This window comes from Wyeomyia smithii, chromosome 3 (assembly GCF_029784165.1).
Source record: "Wyeomyia smithii strain HCP4-BCI-WySm-NY-G18 chromosome 3, ASM2978416v1, whole genome shotgun sequence".
NCBI classification, from domain to species: domain Eukaryota; kingdom Metazoa; phylum Arthropoda; class Insecta; order Diptera; family Culicidae; genus Wyeomyia; species Wyeomyia smithii.
In genome coordinates, this window is record NC_073696.1 from 118712990 (window position 1) to 118730034 (window position 17045).

Below are 17045 nucleotides of genomic sequence, written 5' to 3' on the forward strand. Positions count from 1 at the left end.
TTTTGATCAAGCATTCCAATAAACGTATGGTTTTTGCTGGAGAACTATAGACAAATTAAGAAAAACGTGTATTTTCCTTAATAATTATAATTTTTCGAGCTTAAATTAGAAATAACTCGAAAACCGATGCCTTCAGAATGTTAACTTCCAAGAGCTTTTTGATTCAAAATGACTTTCTGCATCTTTTAAAATCATCAGAATACAACTATTTTGAAAAATTTTTGAATTAGAATTTTCATAAAAAAAATAATCTATCATAAAAAAAAATATTTTTCATTTCTCCATCCTGGACTTTTTTAAAAAGTTGCGTATTAACGTCAAGTTTCTTCAAAAAAAAAAAAAAAAAAATTCAACTTTTTTTTTAAATTAAAATTGTATGGTTATTTTTAATTTTTTTTGTTTAAAAATTTTTTTTTCGTACGTTGTATATTTTTTATGATGCATTTTTGGTTTGCTACAACTCATTCTCAGACAGTTTTTCTATACAACCAACGGTTTCTGGGCTACAATGCTTCGAATAAAACCTATGCCAAAAGGCATACGCCCTTTTAGAATGTAACTCATCTCTCCACCCGTGAAAAATGCTCAGTTTGCTAAGCCAAAGACGTGTGCAAAGTTTCGTTTAAATCAAAAATGGTCGATTAAATTTTCGCGTATTTCCAGGCGATTTGTAATGATTCTGCTCTCAACAAGAATTGAAAATTTTTGCAACGGTTATAAGTTATTTTTATTCATTTTTTTTCATTGATAATCACTAAATAATCGTGACCGACTTAATATCGAACGTGTAAGTTCCTAAAAATATCAATTTATAGAAGAGTAAGAGCCGGAGAATGCTTATGATTTTTTTGTTCATTTATTAAGATCTATTTAGTATCTTTTTTTTTTGAATTAAACATTATTTTTTTAAATTTTTTACTTTACAAATAAAATAATATACATACTCATATTAGCTGTCTTCGTAATACAGTGAATGTAATTGTTGGCAAAATAAACAAACTTGTGAAGCAAAAAACAAAAATGAATCTTTTTAAACTTTGACTTCATTGTAATTATTCAATGTTGTTTGCACAAAAAAAAACACACAGGCACAACATCACCAAGCGTAAATGAAGTTCTTTCGAGTGTAATTAAATATATTTCTGAAAAAATGAAGGGAAGGCTGAGAATTAAAATACGTAAATCACTGAACAAACGAATTTATTGTTTCTGTAATTACAGTGTTTAGTCCCACGTCACAATTTCATACAACCATAGGGCTGTATACTTTGTAGTATTTTTTGTATAAGAAAGGTGAACCTAGAAATATTGAATGGGTGGAGGCTGAAGAAGGATGGGATCTTATCAATAAGAAAGTCAGGACTTTTCGTGATTTTTTTTTAATTCGATGATTTCCAGTTTCTCGATTATACCTGGAGGCCGGAAATTGATATCCAAAGACTGAAAACATGATGTTCGACGACATTTTCCAGAAATCTTGGTAAAATTGACTAATATGCTCAAATACTTCCCAAATTTTTCACGCGGATTTCGAAGCTTACGTGGTATTTTATGTGGATTTCAGAATTTACGTGGTTTCACGTGGTCCCCAGTCGTTTTTATGGTGTATGTTTCTATTGTGTTTTTCATTTTCAAATCCTTTATTCAGAATGTCTTCAGAGTTTCATTTTTTATTTATTTATTTTTATTGAGGTTTTAACCGGTGGTCATTCGCCTCAGAGAGTTTCCTTAATCAAATTACCGAATACTCATTGATTTGAGCTGACTTATTATATTTTCTGATTCTCTTTTCTGATTTTTTATTTTCTGATATCCCCCGCGTGAGAAGCGACTTAAGTGTTTTTCAGAACTGGGTCTATGGCCAGATATTAGAAAAAGGTAATTTTCTTCGGCTTTACATATTGAGAATGATTTCGGTTTCTATTTAGGGTAACCAACATTTTTCGGTATTCTGTAATTAATAAAAAACAACGGCTTTTTTTTCTTTCGGTGACTATGACAATGAGTATCAGAGCAGGTGATGTTGCTATTTTCGGCGATTTTTAGACTTTCGTATAAATGTTTATAGAGATGCATTTCAGAACGTCCAATCTTCTTTGATCGATTATTCGATCTATATTTTTTTTAAACCGCCATGACTTATTGTCGATCCACTTGAAATCCGAAGTCCTCGACTAGCAGCAATCGATTGTTCTCATATAGGGGAACTGCTCCATTATTCATCTCATTCAGCCTATATTCACGTTAATAAATAACACAACTACACATAATGAACACATAGAGGAACTGCTCCATTATTCATTTCCAGTCCATATATTCATCTCTTACAACATGAAAACACAATTGAAAACAGGGAAAAAACGTATATTTTCTTACTAAACCGATCTGCTAATTCATGGAATGGATTCTTCTTAGTTCACTTTAGATTTTTCATGAAGTAGAATATTCAACAACTCACTTAAAAGCTCTAAATTTGTTATAGTCGGGCATCTGCACTCGAAAACTCGTTTAATTCAATCATCTACCTCAGAAAACAAAATCCGCGCATTGCTCTGTACGGCTACAACGGGACTCGCTCAGCAACCAAACGAAGTTTTTTTCATCACTAGCGGACCACTTCTTATTTTAATCACTAAACAAAATGACTCACTACACTAAGATTACTTTAATCTTTGAAATGTTCACCTCAAATATCCAAAAACGAGCTTGAATTAGCAGAAATATATGAGATGAATTTCTACAATTGCTAAATTTCAACTGTGTGTCTTTTGATCTGTTTTCACTGCGTTGAATAAAATCTAAAGTTGCCAAATCAGTTTCTGTTAATACGAAAAAATCATACTGAAAATGTTGACTCATTCCGATATAATTGACATAAATCGACAGCACTGCAATGGTTACCTAGGTTACCAATTTTGCACGTAAACAACTACAGCGGATATCTAGGTAACCTAGTACGACGGGCTGCGGCTACGTTCTTGAATTCCATGAATTTTTTGGTACTATACGTCAGCAGTCCCTAACTAACTGGAAAAACGGTTGGGATAATAGAGATTTAGGAAGATGGTTACATTCTATCATTCCTAAAGTTTCTTTGAGACCTTGGTTTAAAAAATTGGACGTAAGTCGGGATTTCATTTGTGTGATGTCTCAGCTTATGTCCAATCATTATTGGTTCAATGCTCACCTTCGTCGTATAGGGCTCACAGAGGATAACCTCTGTGCCTGTGGTGAGGGTTACCATGATATTGAACATGTTGTTTGGTCATGCCCCTTGAAACGCGAAGCTAGATTCATTTTCGAAAATTCTCTTAAAGCTCGAAATAAACAACTAAATGTTCCAGTTCGTGATATCTTAGCTAATTTTGATTTTCCCTACATGTATCTCCTGTATTCCTTCCTTTAATCCATTGATGTGCCTATTTAGTACATTTTTTGTTTTTCTTTTCAGATTGAGTATATATATACTGAAATAAACATTAAGACGCACCAGAATTTTTCTCGGACTGTAGAAACTGCAAAAATTATAAAGGATTCTTAAAGATCAATTTCATATCCTAGTTTTAAATTTTGATTTGTTATATATCTAAAATTGTATTTATTTGTTTATAAAGATGAGAGGATTTTTAAGCATATTTGAGGAGGATTAGCCATATAGATTCTACTCAAGCAGGCTTTTCCCTACTCGAACAGAGTTTTTGGCCCCGTTATGATTTCTGCGTCTGGGCCTTCTATTATTATTGTTGATAAGAATAAAAAAAAAATACAAGCTCGTGGAAAAAATATCGATAACGAAGTTCAGTTTTGGTAGAAAATGAATATTCATAGAAAATTTGAAATTGACATAGAATTTTATGAACATGTTAACATTCAAGTCAGGTCAATTTAAACATTTCATCAGTATACAGAATCAATCAGAAAAAACTTGATCAGTTTCAAGATACCAAAGAACAACGAAGATACCATATTTGAAAGTTATATGTCCGTTATCTTCGAAAATAAACTGGGCTAGAGTGATGCACAACATTAGCCTCGGCAATTAATGTTCACATAGAGTTGTTCAATTACAAGTAAGGTAATGAAAAGTAATATTTTCTTGCAAATGCTAATTCAAAAAAAAATTAAATTGAAAAATACACATACTATTGTCGGAACTCTAATATCAAGATGAAATGAATTTGGTTTTCCTCTATACCGCCACCGCGGGATGCAACTAGTATTGTCATATTGGACTAAATTCATTTAGCTAGTAAAATATAATCATCAGTAAAGCTCGTTTAACTACACGCAAAACTTTTCCTTATTACCTTAGAAGCAATAGCGCAAAATTGCCTTTAAGGTAACAAACCTATTACTAAAAAGGCAATAAAATTCTTCCCCAGTCAAGTAACAACACATACTGTCATATATTTAGCACGTGTTACGGGAGTACGACCATCTAATAATGGTCGTGCAACCACATGCAAGATTTTTTCTGTCATAAACTGCTCCCTTTCCATCTCAAGTTAAAAAAAAATCACACACCGTCGCATATGTTGCACATGTTACAAGTTTCTTCAATCTCCAATTCATCCGGTGAGCGTGTATTAGTTCGCTCGTTGTATGCATACGGAGTAGAGGAAGAATATGACAAGAGCTGCCAAGCAGCATTTTCCCCGTCATAGAGTATGCAAACGTTGATGATTTCAAAGACTTGAAATGCGTCTTTAAATGACATCACGATCTGTAAACTGCGTTAGAGAAAAACAAAAACATTCGCTTTCTTGCAAGCTATTTACAGCACATACTCATTGGTTCATGGAAACTCATTTGCACCTGTTTGAAAATACAAAACTCGTGCCCATCCAGAACAATATTCGCAACTTCAGCAACTCTGTTCAGACAGTATAACATATTTTCATTTCATGTAAACACTGGGGGACGAGATTCTCATTATGTGTGGATGAAGGGAAGCAAAAATGAATCTGATCGTTGCATCAATACAAATGCAGCGAGTGAAGTCTTGCTAACACATGCACTGCGGTGCTTGGCTGTATGTTCTCCTGCAGAAACTTATACAAGCGTGTGCCCGTCATAATTTTTGTTACTTTTCGGTTATTACTATTTGTGTATAATGCGCAGTCATAAGACACAATAAGTAATAAAAAATTGCCCTAAAGTAATAAAATGTTCCCCGTTTGCGTTGGGTGTACCGATTCAAAGGTCTGTACGGAGCATTTTGGTTTTCTATTGTCTTTTTAATACCCTATATTCAGTTATTTAAAAAATCTGAAAAAAGCAGAGTGTAGAGTTCAAAAATTAAAAATCATATTGAATTCTGATATTTGCTGCTATACGAAATAAGAAGAAGAAGAAGAAGACAATTCAAACGGCAATTCGATTGTGTTGACGCACACAGCGGCAATGTAGTTTTCACTTGGCTTGACTGCACGAAAATGAATTTCGAGTTTTTCTGCACCGATAGACGATGAGTAATCAGCGCCAGCGCTCTGTTCATGTATTGCTCGGTTCAGTACTGTTGCATATTCTCCTTCAAGACATCAGTTTTATTAACATTAACATATATATTGACAGCAGAACGTAATACTGTCTGATAGTGGAGGTGGTAACGAACTTTTCGAAAAAGCTTCACCTTCAAGACATCAAAACAGTCTAGGCTCATGGAAACTAACAGTAGTTGTCCTATTGGGACGAGGAGATTCCGTCAATTTTTTTTGCCACTGCTATACAGGATATCTCATCAGGCAGTTGGAGTCCATTCATTAAGTCTGTGCCATGCGTGCTCGCATATGATTAGTACATTGTTGGTGAAAATTCGACCTTGAAACTTTTATTCAATTTTCACTGTTTAACAATGAAGTGATAATGAAAATTGAAGAATCACAAAATTGTCCATCATTTTATCAATTAAACGACATATTTACTATTGTGATCCATCATGTGGTTACATCAGTATAACCGTTTGGAATCTTTCATTCCGACGTTACATCTTGGTTTTAGTTTTCACGGAATGTATCTCGATATAGTGCGGTTAGACGTAGTCCTACGTCAAAAATGTTGGTATCATTCACGTATAGCAATAGTGAGCCAGGTAGTAAAACTCTAGTGACATCATTATTGAAAAAAGTAGCGGCCCTAAGTATGCTGCCTTGAACTGTTAGTAAACCAGATGGATCGCGACGTACTCAGCTTAACAGCAATCTTACGATGACGTAGATATGAGTGTATCCATTCTACCATCCCAGTAGCGGCTCCGAGCTTATAACATTAGGCACAAAGTAACCCATGATCCACTCGATCGTAAGCAGCTTTCAAGTCCGTATAGACTGCATCAAGACTCTGCTTCATGCAACGAAGACAAAATAAAGTAAACCAGTAAGCTCTTAGATACAGATCTGCCAGGATAAAAACCGTGCTGCGCAGTAGAAATGTAACTTTTCACGCTGAACATAAGATTGATGAACAATAGATTCGAAAACTTTCGAGCAGGCACAAAAACAAGAAACTCCACGATAATTTTTCACATTTCGTTTGTTGCCTATCTTAAATACCGAGAACATAAACATAATGTACGGCATAAGAGAAAATAGATTGTCGCTAGTCGAGACATTCGGTTTTTATCTGGTTTTTCATCAAGAATTAGTAGACTATAGAGGAAGACGCAAAACCAACAGAACGCGAACGGACGCAATTTTTCGCTGTGTCACAATTTGCTCGTTGAATATACTTAAATTTATTGTTCTCGGATAGTGTTTCATAAATGTAATCGTAAACTGAATCAATTTAAAGGTAAAGTTGCTAGTCGAGCAAAAATCAGCCCGGAAATTGTGAATTCAGACTTAGAGTGACTAATAAGCAACTAACTGTGACAATTCTGGTCTAACAGCACCAGGAAAGAGGAAGAAAATTGTGTATGTTATGTAATGGTGTCGAGTTTAGTGCGCTGGACAAGGGTGCTTTTTGGTGCGGCCTCAATTTCAGCTGCAGCCAGGAGCCAGCTCAATTCAACTGTTTGTTAGAAGTTGAGATCGGTTGTGAAACTTCCGCCTAATCAACCACAGTGTCGGTTAAATATTGTGTGAGAAAAAGTAAGGACAGGCAACAGCCTAGACTTATTCCCAATCTGATCCGGATGACATAGGTGAGAGCGTTCCTTTTATATTTTATTATATTTTTCTTTAAATGCTGGAGGATTCTATCAATGGGATAGTGAACAAGCAGTCTATTCGTGTTCGCGTGCATTTAATATTTAGAAGTAGCCATTTTGGGATAAAATTCATGGAGTCGAAACTAAACCACGGTTAGAAGTAGAGTTTGAATACCCGGCTTCACGCGTATTGTTCTACACAAAATAGCGTTAGTGATAGAGACCCCCATTGGATCATAATTTGTTAACAGTGACTAAACAAAATAGCTAAAGTTGTTTTGGTAAACATGCACATGGATTATGAGAGTTTGAAATGCAAGTTTTGCTACTAACCAGAATCGATGCTAATTATTTTTCGATTTTTCTAGCTTTTGAATAGTCGTTTTGAATATTATTTTATAATTATGGCTAGTTTGGCGTTTTGTTCGCAAATTTGAGACTACGTTTTGGCAAATATGTGTACCTGCATTTTTCAAATTATTAGGGCTTTGGATGCATGGAATTTCGCCAATTTTTGTTTTTGAAAGGCGACTCTTGCGTAGACAAACAAAAAAAAATCGACGTGAAACGCCGCGTCCATACGCGTCCACATCGGTAGAAAGGAATAGAGCGTTCGTGCATGATGCTTCGGTTCTGCCTTAAAGTCAGGAAATCGCTTTTTAAGAACAGACGAATGTCGTTAGTCGACCTGTTAAGCAGAAAGCCATATCTCCGGGTGACCGAATATCTACCGTTATAATTTTCAGTATAAAGAGGGTCCTTCACGAAGAAACGATAGAAGTGGCGAGACGTTAACGTGGACTCAACTCCAGTAGTTTTCGTAAAATCGTGTAGTCAGCTGAGATAAATCAATGGGAGATACGTTTCGGTAGTTGTATAAGGACTTCATAAACAGATGTCCGAATGTCACGTCGATACCTTCCATGAGTTCGTGTTTTCTACAGATAGATTATCAACGCGATGTAGTTTTCGGTATAACCTCTTGGAGGAAACAATAGAAGTGTCGAGACGTTAACGTGGATAGAACTTTCGTAGCTCTCGTAACATTGTGTAGTCGGCTGAGATACACCAATGGGAGACTCTCTTCGGTAGTTGCATGATGATTTCTTGAGGGAATGTTCGAATATTTTAGTCTGTATTAATTTAATCGCAGTTCCGGTATTCTCGCGTGCCCTTTTTTCGGTGGTATATCAAACAGAACGAGTTCGAATCGCGTAATAATTTTCGCGGAGGTTAATATGAACTTGTAGGCGCGATATTTGCTATGAACCCGGTACCCGAATTCAGCGCATCGTTTACCAAAACGAAATCTGCTGCAAACCCTACCCTTTTCTCCAACATCCCAGTGATTTCTCGTGGAAGTGCAGAGGTGTTCTCGGCTTCCAATAAAGCGAGTATCACGTCAACATATTCCCATACACACTCCTTCTTTGACCTGCATTCGGATGCGGCCGGCGCTGGTATTGCCTAACATAAAGATAAGATCACCAGTTTTTACACATTGAGGATGAATGTTAGTCCCAAACATCACCCATTGGTTCTCTGTGTAATTACAGCTGATCTGGCAATAACGGAGTAGCAACCGCGGGCGGTCAATCATGCTCATGCTCATGCTATAGAGGAAGACGCAAAACCAACAGCTTAGAATATTTATTACCCGATTAAAGTGAAATTGCCATAAAAGTGTTTGAAAAAAGTAAGTGCTAAAAAAAGCTTCAGAAGCTTATACAGTCTAGCACACAAAAATAGGTACACATGCACCAAAGTGGGACGCCATTTGTAATACACACCAGACAACCGATGTTGGACACCAACACACTTAACAATAGAACGATTATCCTTTCTACTCCTTGAAAAAGGTGAAATGAAGTCACCGAAACTGTCGGAATAAGAAAAAACAAATCGTTTTTGCTAGTATACACGGACTGATTAAGCCGATAAACCCATTGAACTAACCGTTTCAGTCGTCATATAAACAAATTTATCTGGATAGATAATAAAACCTCGTTTCATGACATATTTTTTGCATAATTTGATGGTGAAGAGTCCAATCTAACGTTTTGGATTAAAAATACGTTTATAAAAGTTGCTGAAGCTGAATTTCTACAAGTGAAATTTTGATCAAGAATATCGATCGAATAAGATGGAAGCATCTGATATTATCCAAGTTCGAGCTCGGGTTTCACATGGTTCAATCCCGACTTTATCATGCAAAGCGCCGACTGTCGAACTGCAGCTGGTCAATCTAGGAGCAGGCCTCTCCATTAGGGTGTCTCCAGGTGTCGTCCCGTTGTTTATTACGATGCATTTCGGCTGAACCAATTACTTGTGGTACAGCTGCCTGACGCGGGAATCGGTCACTGTATTCTGTTTATCGGTCTGGTTAGGCGGCTTCCTTGCCTTGAAAACTAGATTTACAAAAAGAATCTAATCCAGCTCTGCATTGTATGCTGGACGCACCAGATAGAAGCATTGACTTTCTTGGCTACGTTCTGACACGAAAGGCTCTGGTTGCGCATGAAATAATCCCTAGTTTTTCTAACATTCACGAGGTCTGAACCACAATCCAACAGTGGGACTGGCCTGAACTTTCCACAACCTCGTCCATAAAATTTTGTCTCGCCTAAAAGCCGATAACCACATGACATATTATGACGAAGTCTTACACATGTAAACATTACGCTCTTATCAAGTTTCATCCAAAACCTCGTTAATTTAAAACCAATGTTTAAAAAGATTTACAAAAAGAATCTATTACGGTTTTTTTCCAGTACGATCTTTCTGTTTCATCATTACCCGGTAACAGCTAGGCCCGTGTTTACTAAACTTGGCATAGGTGTTTCTTGATATAAAACTATGTTCATAGGAGCTTGAAGAAGAATACTCATAAAAGCGTGGGAAAAGAGCATCACGCAGCAGATGATGAGGTTAGTGTTTGTTCTTTTAAACGAAAACTGCAAATCGAAATAATCAAAACAACAAACCGAACGTGGCCAACAACCTCTCGAGAAGGCGAAGGTGGCGCCATCTGCTGGCAAAGCCGGTTCTCTGGAACTTGCGTAGAATACAGCTTAATTCATCCGGAATCCGGATTCACAAAACCAGTTGATACATCTCGGTATTTAAGTCCAAAAGATGGGTTCATATGTATACATATACATATGCAGATATTTTATTTCTTTGTTCAAAAAACAAAAAATTTTACAATTACAATTTTGATGAATTTTCGTGGTTTTCTTCAGTTGCCGTTCTTCGAAGTTCGGACTCTCTGTTGACCGCCATTTTATTCAACGATCTCTTTATAACTGCAGCATTCCAAGTCACTTATTCAATTAAGTGGCTGGAATTTAAATTTTTTGATTGAGCGTAATTGGAAGAAATTGAAACAACTAAGGTCTTTTTCAATGCAATCAACCTCATTATCACAGTACTACTGAATTTAATTTCATCATAAAATGAAATGGCCCCAAGTTGTTAATGTGTATAAAAATACTCTAGCAGTCCTGAATAAACCATTGAATTTGTCCATTCAAGAAAATGGTTGGTTTTATTTCAAAAGGATAATTGGCTGCCATGTGATACATTCGCGCCACATCAAAAGCTTTTCCCCGGGGCCATGCAAGTCATTTTCCGTTGGGATAGACATGGAAGAATAATATTATTTTTGTCAGTAAGAGAATATGTACATCCTGGATTCGGCACATTTATTACACTTGACAGTTTTACCCTTGCTTGTTTTACCGTCGTCCGGTTATTCTACTTTGATAGGTAAAAGTGAAAGTCATTTGCAGTGGTATAGTTTTTGTTTGAAGTCTCGTAAGTGTAGCGCTGTAAAAATCAGACCCGAGTGTGCTGACCAGATTATCCTCGAAAACATGTCCCGTAGTCCGAAAGACAGTGATGTAGTAAGCGCTATAAAACGATGTTGAAAAAACGTTGTATATTCTTGATCGATATCTTCATTCTTCTGTTATTTCTTGTTCGTCTTCTGCATGGCTTTTTTCTAGTACAGTGCTTTGAATTAATAGAGTGCGTCAGGTTTAGAAATTGACTAAAAAATTTTGCAAACAACTTTTACATACTTTATTCATTTTTTAACTGGCTTATAAAACTTGTCTTATTCATATGGGTATTGATATGGCCGCTAAAAAGCTGCAGGTTGGAAGGCCCCACTCGTTCTCATCATTACCTTTCCAAAGTTCGTGCTTATTTGACGTTATAGATGGTAAACACTGAAACATATTACTGGTAGGATAAAAAATTGCCAAAAAAGTGATCCGCAATTCTTGACCGGCATTGCTAAAATTTATGCAATGAGCCCCTATCTATTACATTACTGTTCATTTCTTGCTCCGACAGTACTAACACCTAGCGTTTGTGGCAAATTCAAATTTTCCTAGCGTAAACTCACATTAAAGCGTTACGCAGTGAAGTTGGGCGAAAAAATGCGTGCAGCCTAGTCCACTCCTCCGCCTCATGTTTTACAAGCTTTCACTATCAAACTGTCATTAGCCTACGAAGGAAGGTGGAAATAGAGCAGGTTTTTCCTAGAACAACTGTTTACAAAGGTTTACGATAAACAGCACTCCAATCCAATGTCTGTTGAACTAGACTTCGTTAACCCGTTTACGGTGTATTCAATTAAAATCAATTTACGGAAAAGGGGTATCAAATTAGAAATGGATCCATTTACTCAATGTGTAGGTGTATCGAGTAGAATTTCACTATGAATTTCATATGTAACATTTCAAATTTATTTATATTTATTATTTATCTAGTTTATTATATTATATCAGACGGTGTTTTCTTTTTAAATATCTCCATCGATAAAGCCGGTTTCGACGATAAACAATTTCAATAGATATCACTCAAGTATTTTGATAAACTACACAAAACTGACTATGAATTTTTCTTTTCAACAGTTTTAATTAATGTGCATATTTGACTTTAAAAAATCGGATTTGTTCCTCGGTTGACATTACTAAATAGTGAACAAGCACATGTTCTAGCAAAGAATCAATATCTGCTTAAATCGAGCAAATTTCGGCCAACAGCCGAACTACTTTCGATTCAAATCACGATCTGACCTAGGCAGACGTAAATTTATGAGCTAATTTCTGCAGTAAGATCTATGTGAATCCATAAGGGGCCCGAAGATCTTCGTCATTCGGTGACATCCGTTCTGAAAGTTAAACCTCACGTCTTATCGTTTTACCGATGAAAAGGAACCAAACCGTCTTCCGCAATGTGGTCTTGAATAATGAGTAAATTTACGCCAACAAACGGAAGCACGCCCGACGCGAAACAAGAGGAGAACATATTTTCACACTATTACGAGGCTCATTTGACGGGGAAGCCTACATTATCTGGTATCGTGCGTCGCTCTTATTAGGGCTGGTAGGTTATGACTTTATTTTTCCAGTTGGCGGGAACCAAATAGCACTGGACCCACGATTGCTATCAACTCTGCATTTATTATCTTTTCAATTCATGAACAACCATAGCTAGACTATCAACGTTTATCGTTCCAAGAGATGACACCACTTGATAAATATTAATCTTTATAGTAAAAACCAATCCTCCATTATCACACGTTTCATGGCCGTGTGTTTGGCGAACCATCGGTTTGCTACACCTAGCATCGCTTCTGTTATAGCCTATGATTTCCGAAGCCCCTAGGTCCAAAGCATTGTCTTTATCATATGTTATATAACGATCTCAATAACTAAGAAATTTATGTCTCAATTCAGCGGCTAAGACTACCAACAAGCACAGAGACACGAAGGAAATATAGTACAACCGCAAAATTAATTGCATTTCCTTTCTTGTCTACTGCATCGTTCAGCAGCACGTTACCAGGACTGATGGTTTTTCCTTTCGCTTGAAATCGTCTGCTTTCAGATTCAGTACCGGATTTTTGCGTAAAGGTTTTGTTTTTTATTCGGAAAAATTGTCTTCGCTCGCTATTGGCGGCTTTCCGCGTAGGCAACCTATCATAACCCGGAAACAAGAAACAAAATCCGACAGGATGAACTCTACGAGTGTGACCTCGAGGCAAATTCTGCTGGCTCTAGCGCTGCTTCTGTGTGTGGTCAAATTAACTTCAGGGCGACCGCAAAACGCAATCGACAGCCAGGTAAGTGTCGTTAACTCGTATTGGTATAGTTACTGCTGTATGGGAGTGAACGTTTGTATGAAATTAAATAGAAAGTGCTATGTTTGATATGCACCAGCAAAAAATTAGTTACGGTATTGAAACGTAGAGAAGAACGATGATCGAACGGGAAATAATATTGTACTAGTTATGGTCCTATTAATTGACCACAGAACTTAACCAAAACAGTGGAACCTCGAGGTGACGCGTTTTTTAAGGGGTTATATACCTTTTCAGTTTTCAAAAAACCGAAATTTTTTTTATTGTATTATCTTCAAATACAACATCTTGAGAACATTTCCACAAATTTTCATAAAGATCTGGGCAATAGGAAGAAAGTTAGAGCGATTTGCAGCGCGCCTCGCCACGGCCGCATAAGCTTAACTTGAAACTTTACACGCGATTATCTCGGAATAGTGTTTTCCGAAAAATGACTTTGCCGTGATCCTGATTGCGGAAAAACTACTGAACCGATTTCCTTCATCTTTTTTTTTAAATTTTCGTTATTAAATTCGCCGGTCCTTGAACGATCGCTCCTCAAGCAATGGTGGTTCATTCGCCTTCTTCAAGTTCCGTTCTTCATCTCCAGTCCACCGATTTGGGAGGATGGGACGTTAGCGGAGTCGTGTTTCCCATTTATGAAAAAGACGACAAGCTGGAATGTAGTAATTATCGTGCAATCGCGCTGCTAAGTGCTGCCTACAAGGTACTCTCCGAACTCCTATGCCGTCGCCTATCTCTTATTGCAAAGGAATTCGTGGGGCAGTACCAGGCGGGATTAATTGAGGCCCGCGCCACCACGGACCAGATATTTGCACTGCGGCAAGTACTCCAGAAATACCGCGAGTACTGCGTAACCACGCACCACATATCGACTTCGACTTCAAAGCAGCGCACAGTGGTTTAAAACGCGAAAAACGTGATCGTCAGCCTTTTGAGTATAAAAATGCCATTTAAATGCTACAGTGTATTCGACAAAGTTTTTTGTAGATGTTAAGGGGCATCTTTTGATGTAAATGAAATTTCGATTAATTCACCTGAAAGTGAGATAAAAATTTTATTTTTTTATTTACTTATCAAATCAAAACAAAGTCTTCGGCAAAGTTGTACATAATCTTATGTAGAAAAACTATGCTGAAGACACTTTGGTTCTATCTCTTGAAAATCGACCACATACAGGTAGTTTTATACACAGACATCCTAAAAGTTTCTGAAAATCGAAAAATACCAAATAACTTTTTCCGAAGTGATTTTAGAGGCCTACTATGTTCTAGACATTTTTTCATATTTAAAAAATACATCATTCGGCCGAACATACCTTGGGAAAATTTCCAACTTTTTAATAGGGTTTCATAGGGACATTTTAGATAAAAAAATGCACTTTTTCAAAATAAAATTTCTCGAAAAGCGGCAAAAAGCTGCAAAAACAACAGTCGACGAGTTCACTTGGAAGACGGATATTAGTATTGGCTTCCCCAGGTGGTTTCACTAGGTTCTTGCAGTCTCTTAAAGACTTGGGCGTGGGTGAAAAAAATAGTTTTCTTTTGTTTTTCGGCGTTTTTTCATGTTTTTTCCTTAAAAGATGTACAAAATCGAAACGATTTTTGATTTTTCATTGAAAAGTACGAATAGCATTTATATTTACGGCTCCGTGCATTATTTGGAAAACATAATATATAGAAAAAATTGATTTTTTCCGAAAATAATTGTTATGTCACTAGTGTATGCAAATGCCAAGTTTTTTTTTAACAAAATCAGCAACATTCTTTGACGTTTTTCCAATGCTTGAATTCTGAAAAGGAAATGTCAGCTCAGAAACAGATACCCTTATTTATTTTTTTAATTTGGACATACGGAGGTATTTTGGTATGGATTAGGTACTTCCGTATGGAGGTATGTTCGGCCAAATGATGTATTTTTTAAATATGAAAAAATGTCTAGAACATAGTAGGCCTCTAAAATCACTTCGGAAAAAGTTATTTGGTATTTTTCGATTTTTAGAAACTTTTAGGATGTCTGTGTATAAAACTACCTGTATGTGGTCGATTTTCAAGAGATAAAACCAAAACCAAAGCAAAGTTTTTCTACATAAGATTATGTACAACTTTGCTGAAGACTTCGTTTTGATTTGATGAGTGAATAAAAAAATAAAATTTTTATCTCACTTTTCGGCGAATTAATCGAAATTTTATTTACATCAAAAGATGCCCCTTAACATCTACAAAAACTTTGTCGAATATACTGTAGCATTTAAATGCCATTCTTATACTCAAAAGGCTGACGATCACGTTTTTCGCGTTTTAAACCACTGTGCAGCGTATGACACAATCGAACGAGATCAACTATGGCGAATTATGCACGAACACGGGTTCTCGGACAAACTTACGAGATTAGTCAGAGCGACGATGGACAGAGAGATGTGTACAGTGCGAGTTTCGGGAACGCTCTCGAGTTCTTTCGAATCTCGAAGAGGGTTGTGGTGGGCTTTCATACCTGCTGTTCAACATTGTCATGGAGGGTGTTATTGAAAGTGCGGGAATAGACACGGGTGGTACGATTTTCAGGAAGTCCGGTCAGTTACTTGGCCTCGCCGACGACATTGACCTTATGGCACGCAACTTTGAGACGCTAACGGAAACGTATGAACACTCAAGGCAGAGGCCGATCAGGTCGGACTAGTCATAAGCACTTCGAAGATAAAATACATGAGAAGTAGAGGCTCGAGGGAAGACTCTGTTAGTCTCCCACCACGGATTCTAATTGACGGTGATGAAATCGAGGTGGTAGTTGAGTTTGTGTATTTTGGCTCACTGGTGACCGCCGACAACGACACTAGCAGAGAGATAAAAAGACGCATTATGGCTGGAAATCGCGCTTACTTTGGACTTCGAAAAACGCTTCGATCGAACAAAATTCGCCGCTCCACGAAGTTGACCATCTACAAAACACTTATTAGACCGGTAGTCCTCTACGGCCACGAAACATGGACCTTGCTCGTGGAGGAACAGCGTTCCCTTGGGGTTTTCGAACGGAAGGTGCTGCGTACGATCTACGGTGGGGTGTAGATGAAAGATGAATCATGGAGACGACGAATGACCCACGAGTTGCATCAGTTGCTAGGAAAACCCAACGTGCACGGTGGATCGATCAAGTGGAAGAAGACCTCCGAAGCCTGCAAGACTGGCCACGAGCACCCATGGATCGAGTACGATGGCGTCGGCTCTTAGATACAGCAAAGGCCACACAGACCTTTGTCTGAGTGGTAAGGTAAGTAAGGGCAATATTGAACAGCAGGCACGAGAGCCCATCATCTTGTCTCAAGCCTCTTCGAGTTTCGAAGGGGCTCGAGAGTACCGCTGATACTCAAACTACACACATACCCGGAAATCCGTAGTCGTGCATAATTTGCGTATTGCTGTATAACCTGCCGAACCGAGTACCTTGTAGGCGGCGTTCAGCGTTCAGTGTTTCTCCACCGTATTTCAATAACTCGCGAGGAAGCTGTTATATTGTTTTTAACCAGCCAATAACCTTCTCCATCTCCAGGAGCTCAGGGCTGGAATGCTGTTGTCTTCTGCTCGTGCACCAAGATCAATTGCGTTACCGTCCTTGCGCTCTACTGCATCGCCTTTCAGCCGCTCATCGAAGTGCTGTTTCCACCTTTCGATACTCTCACACTCGTTCGAAAGAAGGTTGCCATTCAAGCTCCTGCACATATCGGCTTGCGTCACGTAGCCTTTGCGG

The 17045-nt window shown here is 37.5% G+C and overlaps 1 protein-coding gene across 1 annotated transcript in view; it reads left to right on the forward strand.

Moving 5' to 3' along the window:
* Positions 1–17045, forward strand: part of LOC129732157 (uncharacterized) — a 35196-nt gene that overhangs the window by 8441 nt on the left and 9710 nt on the right. Inside the window, exon 2 of the mRNA XM_055692717.1 lies at positions 13049–13283. Coding sequence (XP_055548692.1) covers positions 13176–13283 — 108 coding nt within the window. The 5' untranslated portion in view covers positions 13049–13175. The remainder of the gene's footprint in view (positions 1–13048; positions 13284–17045) is intronic.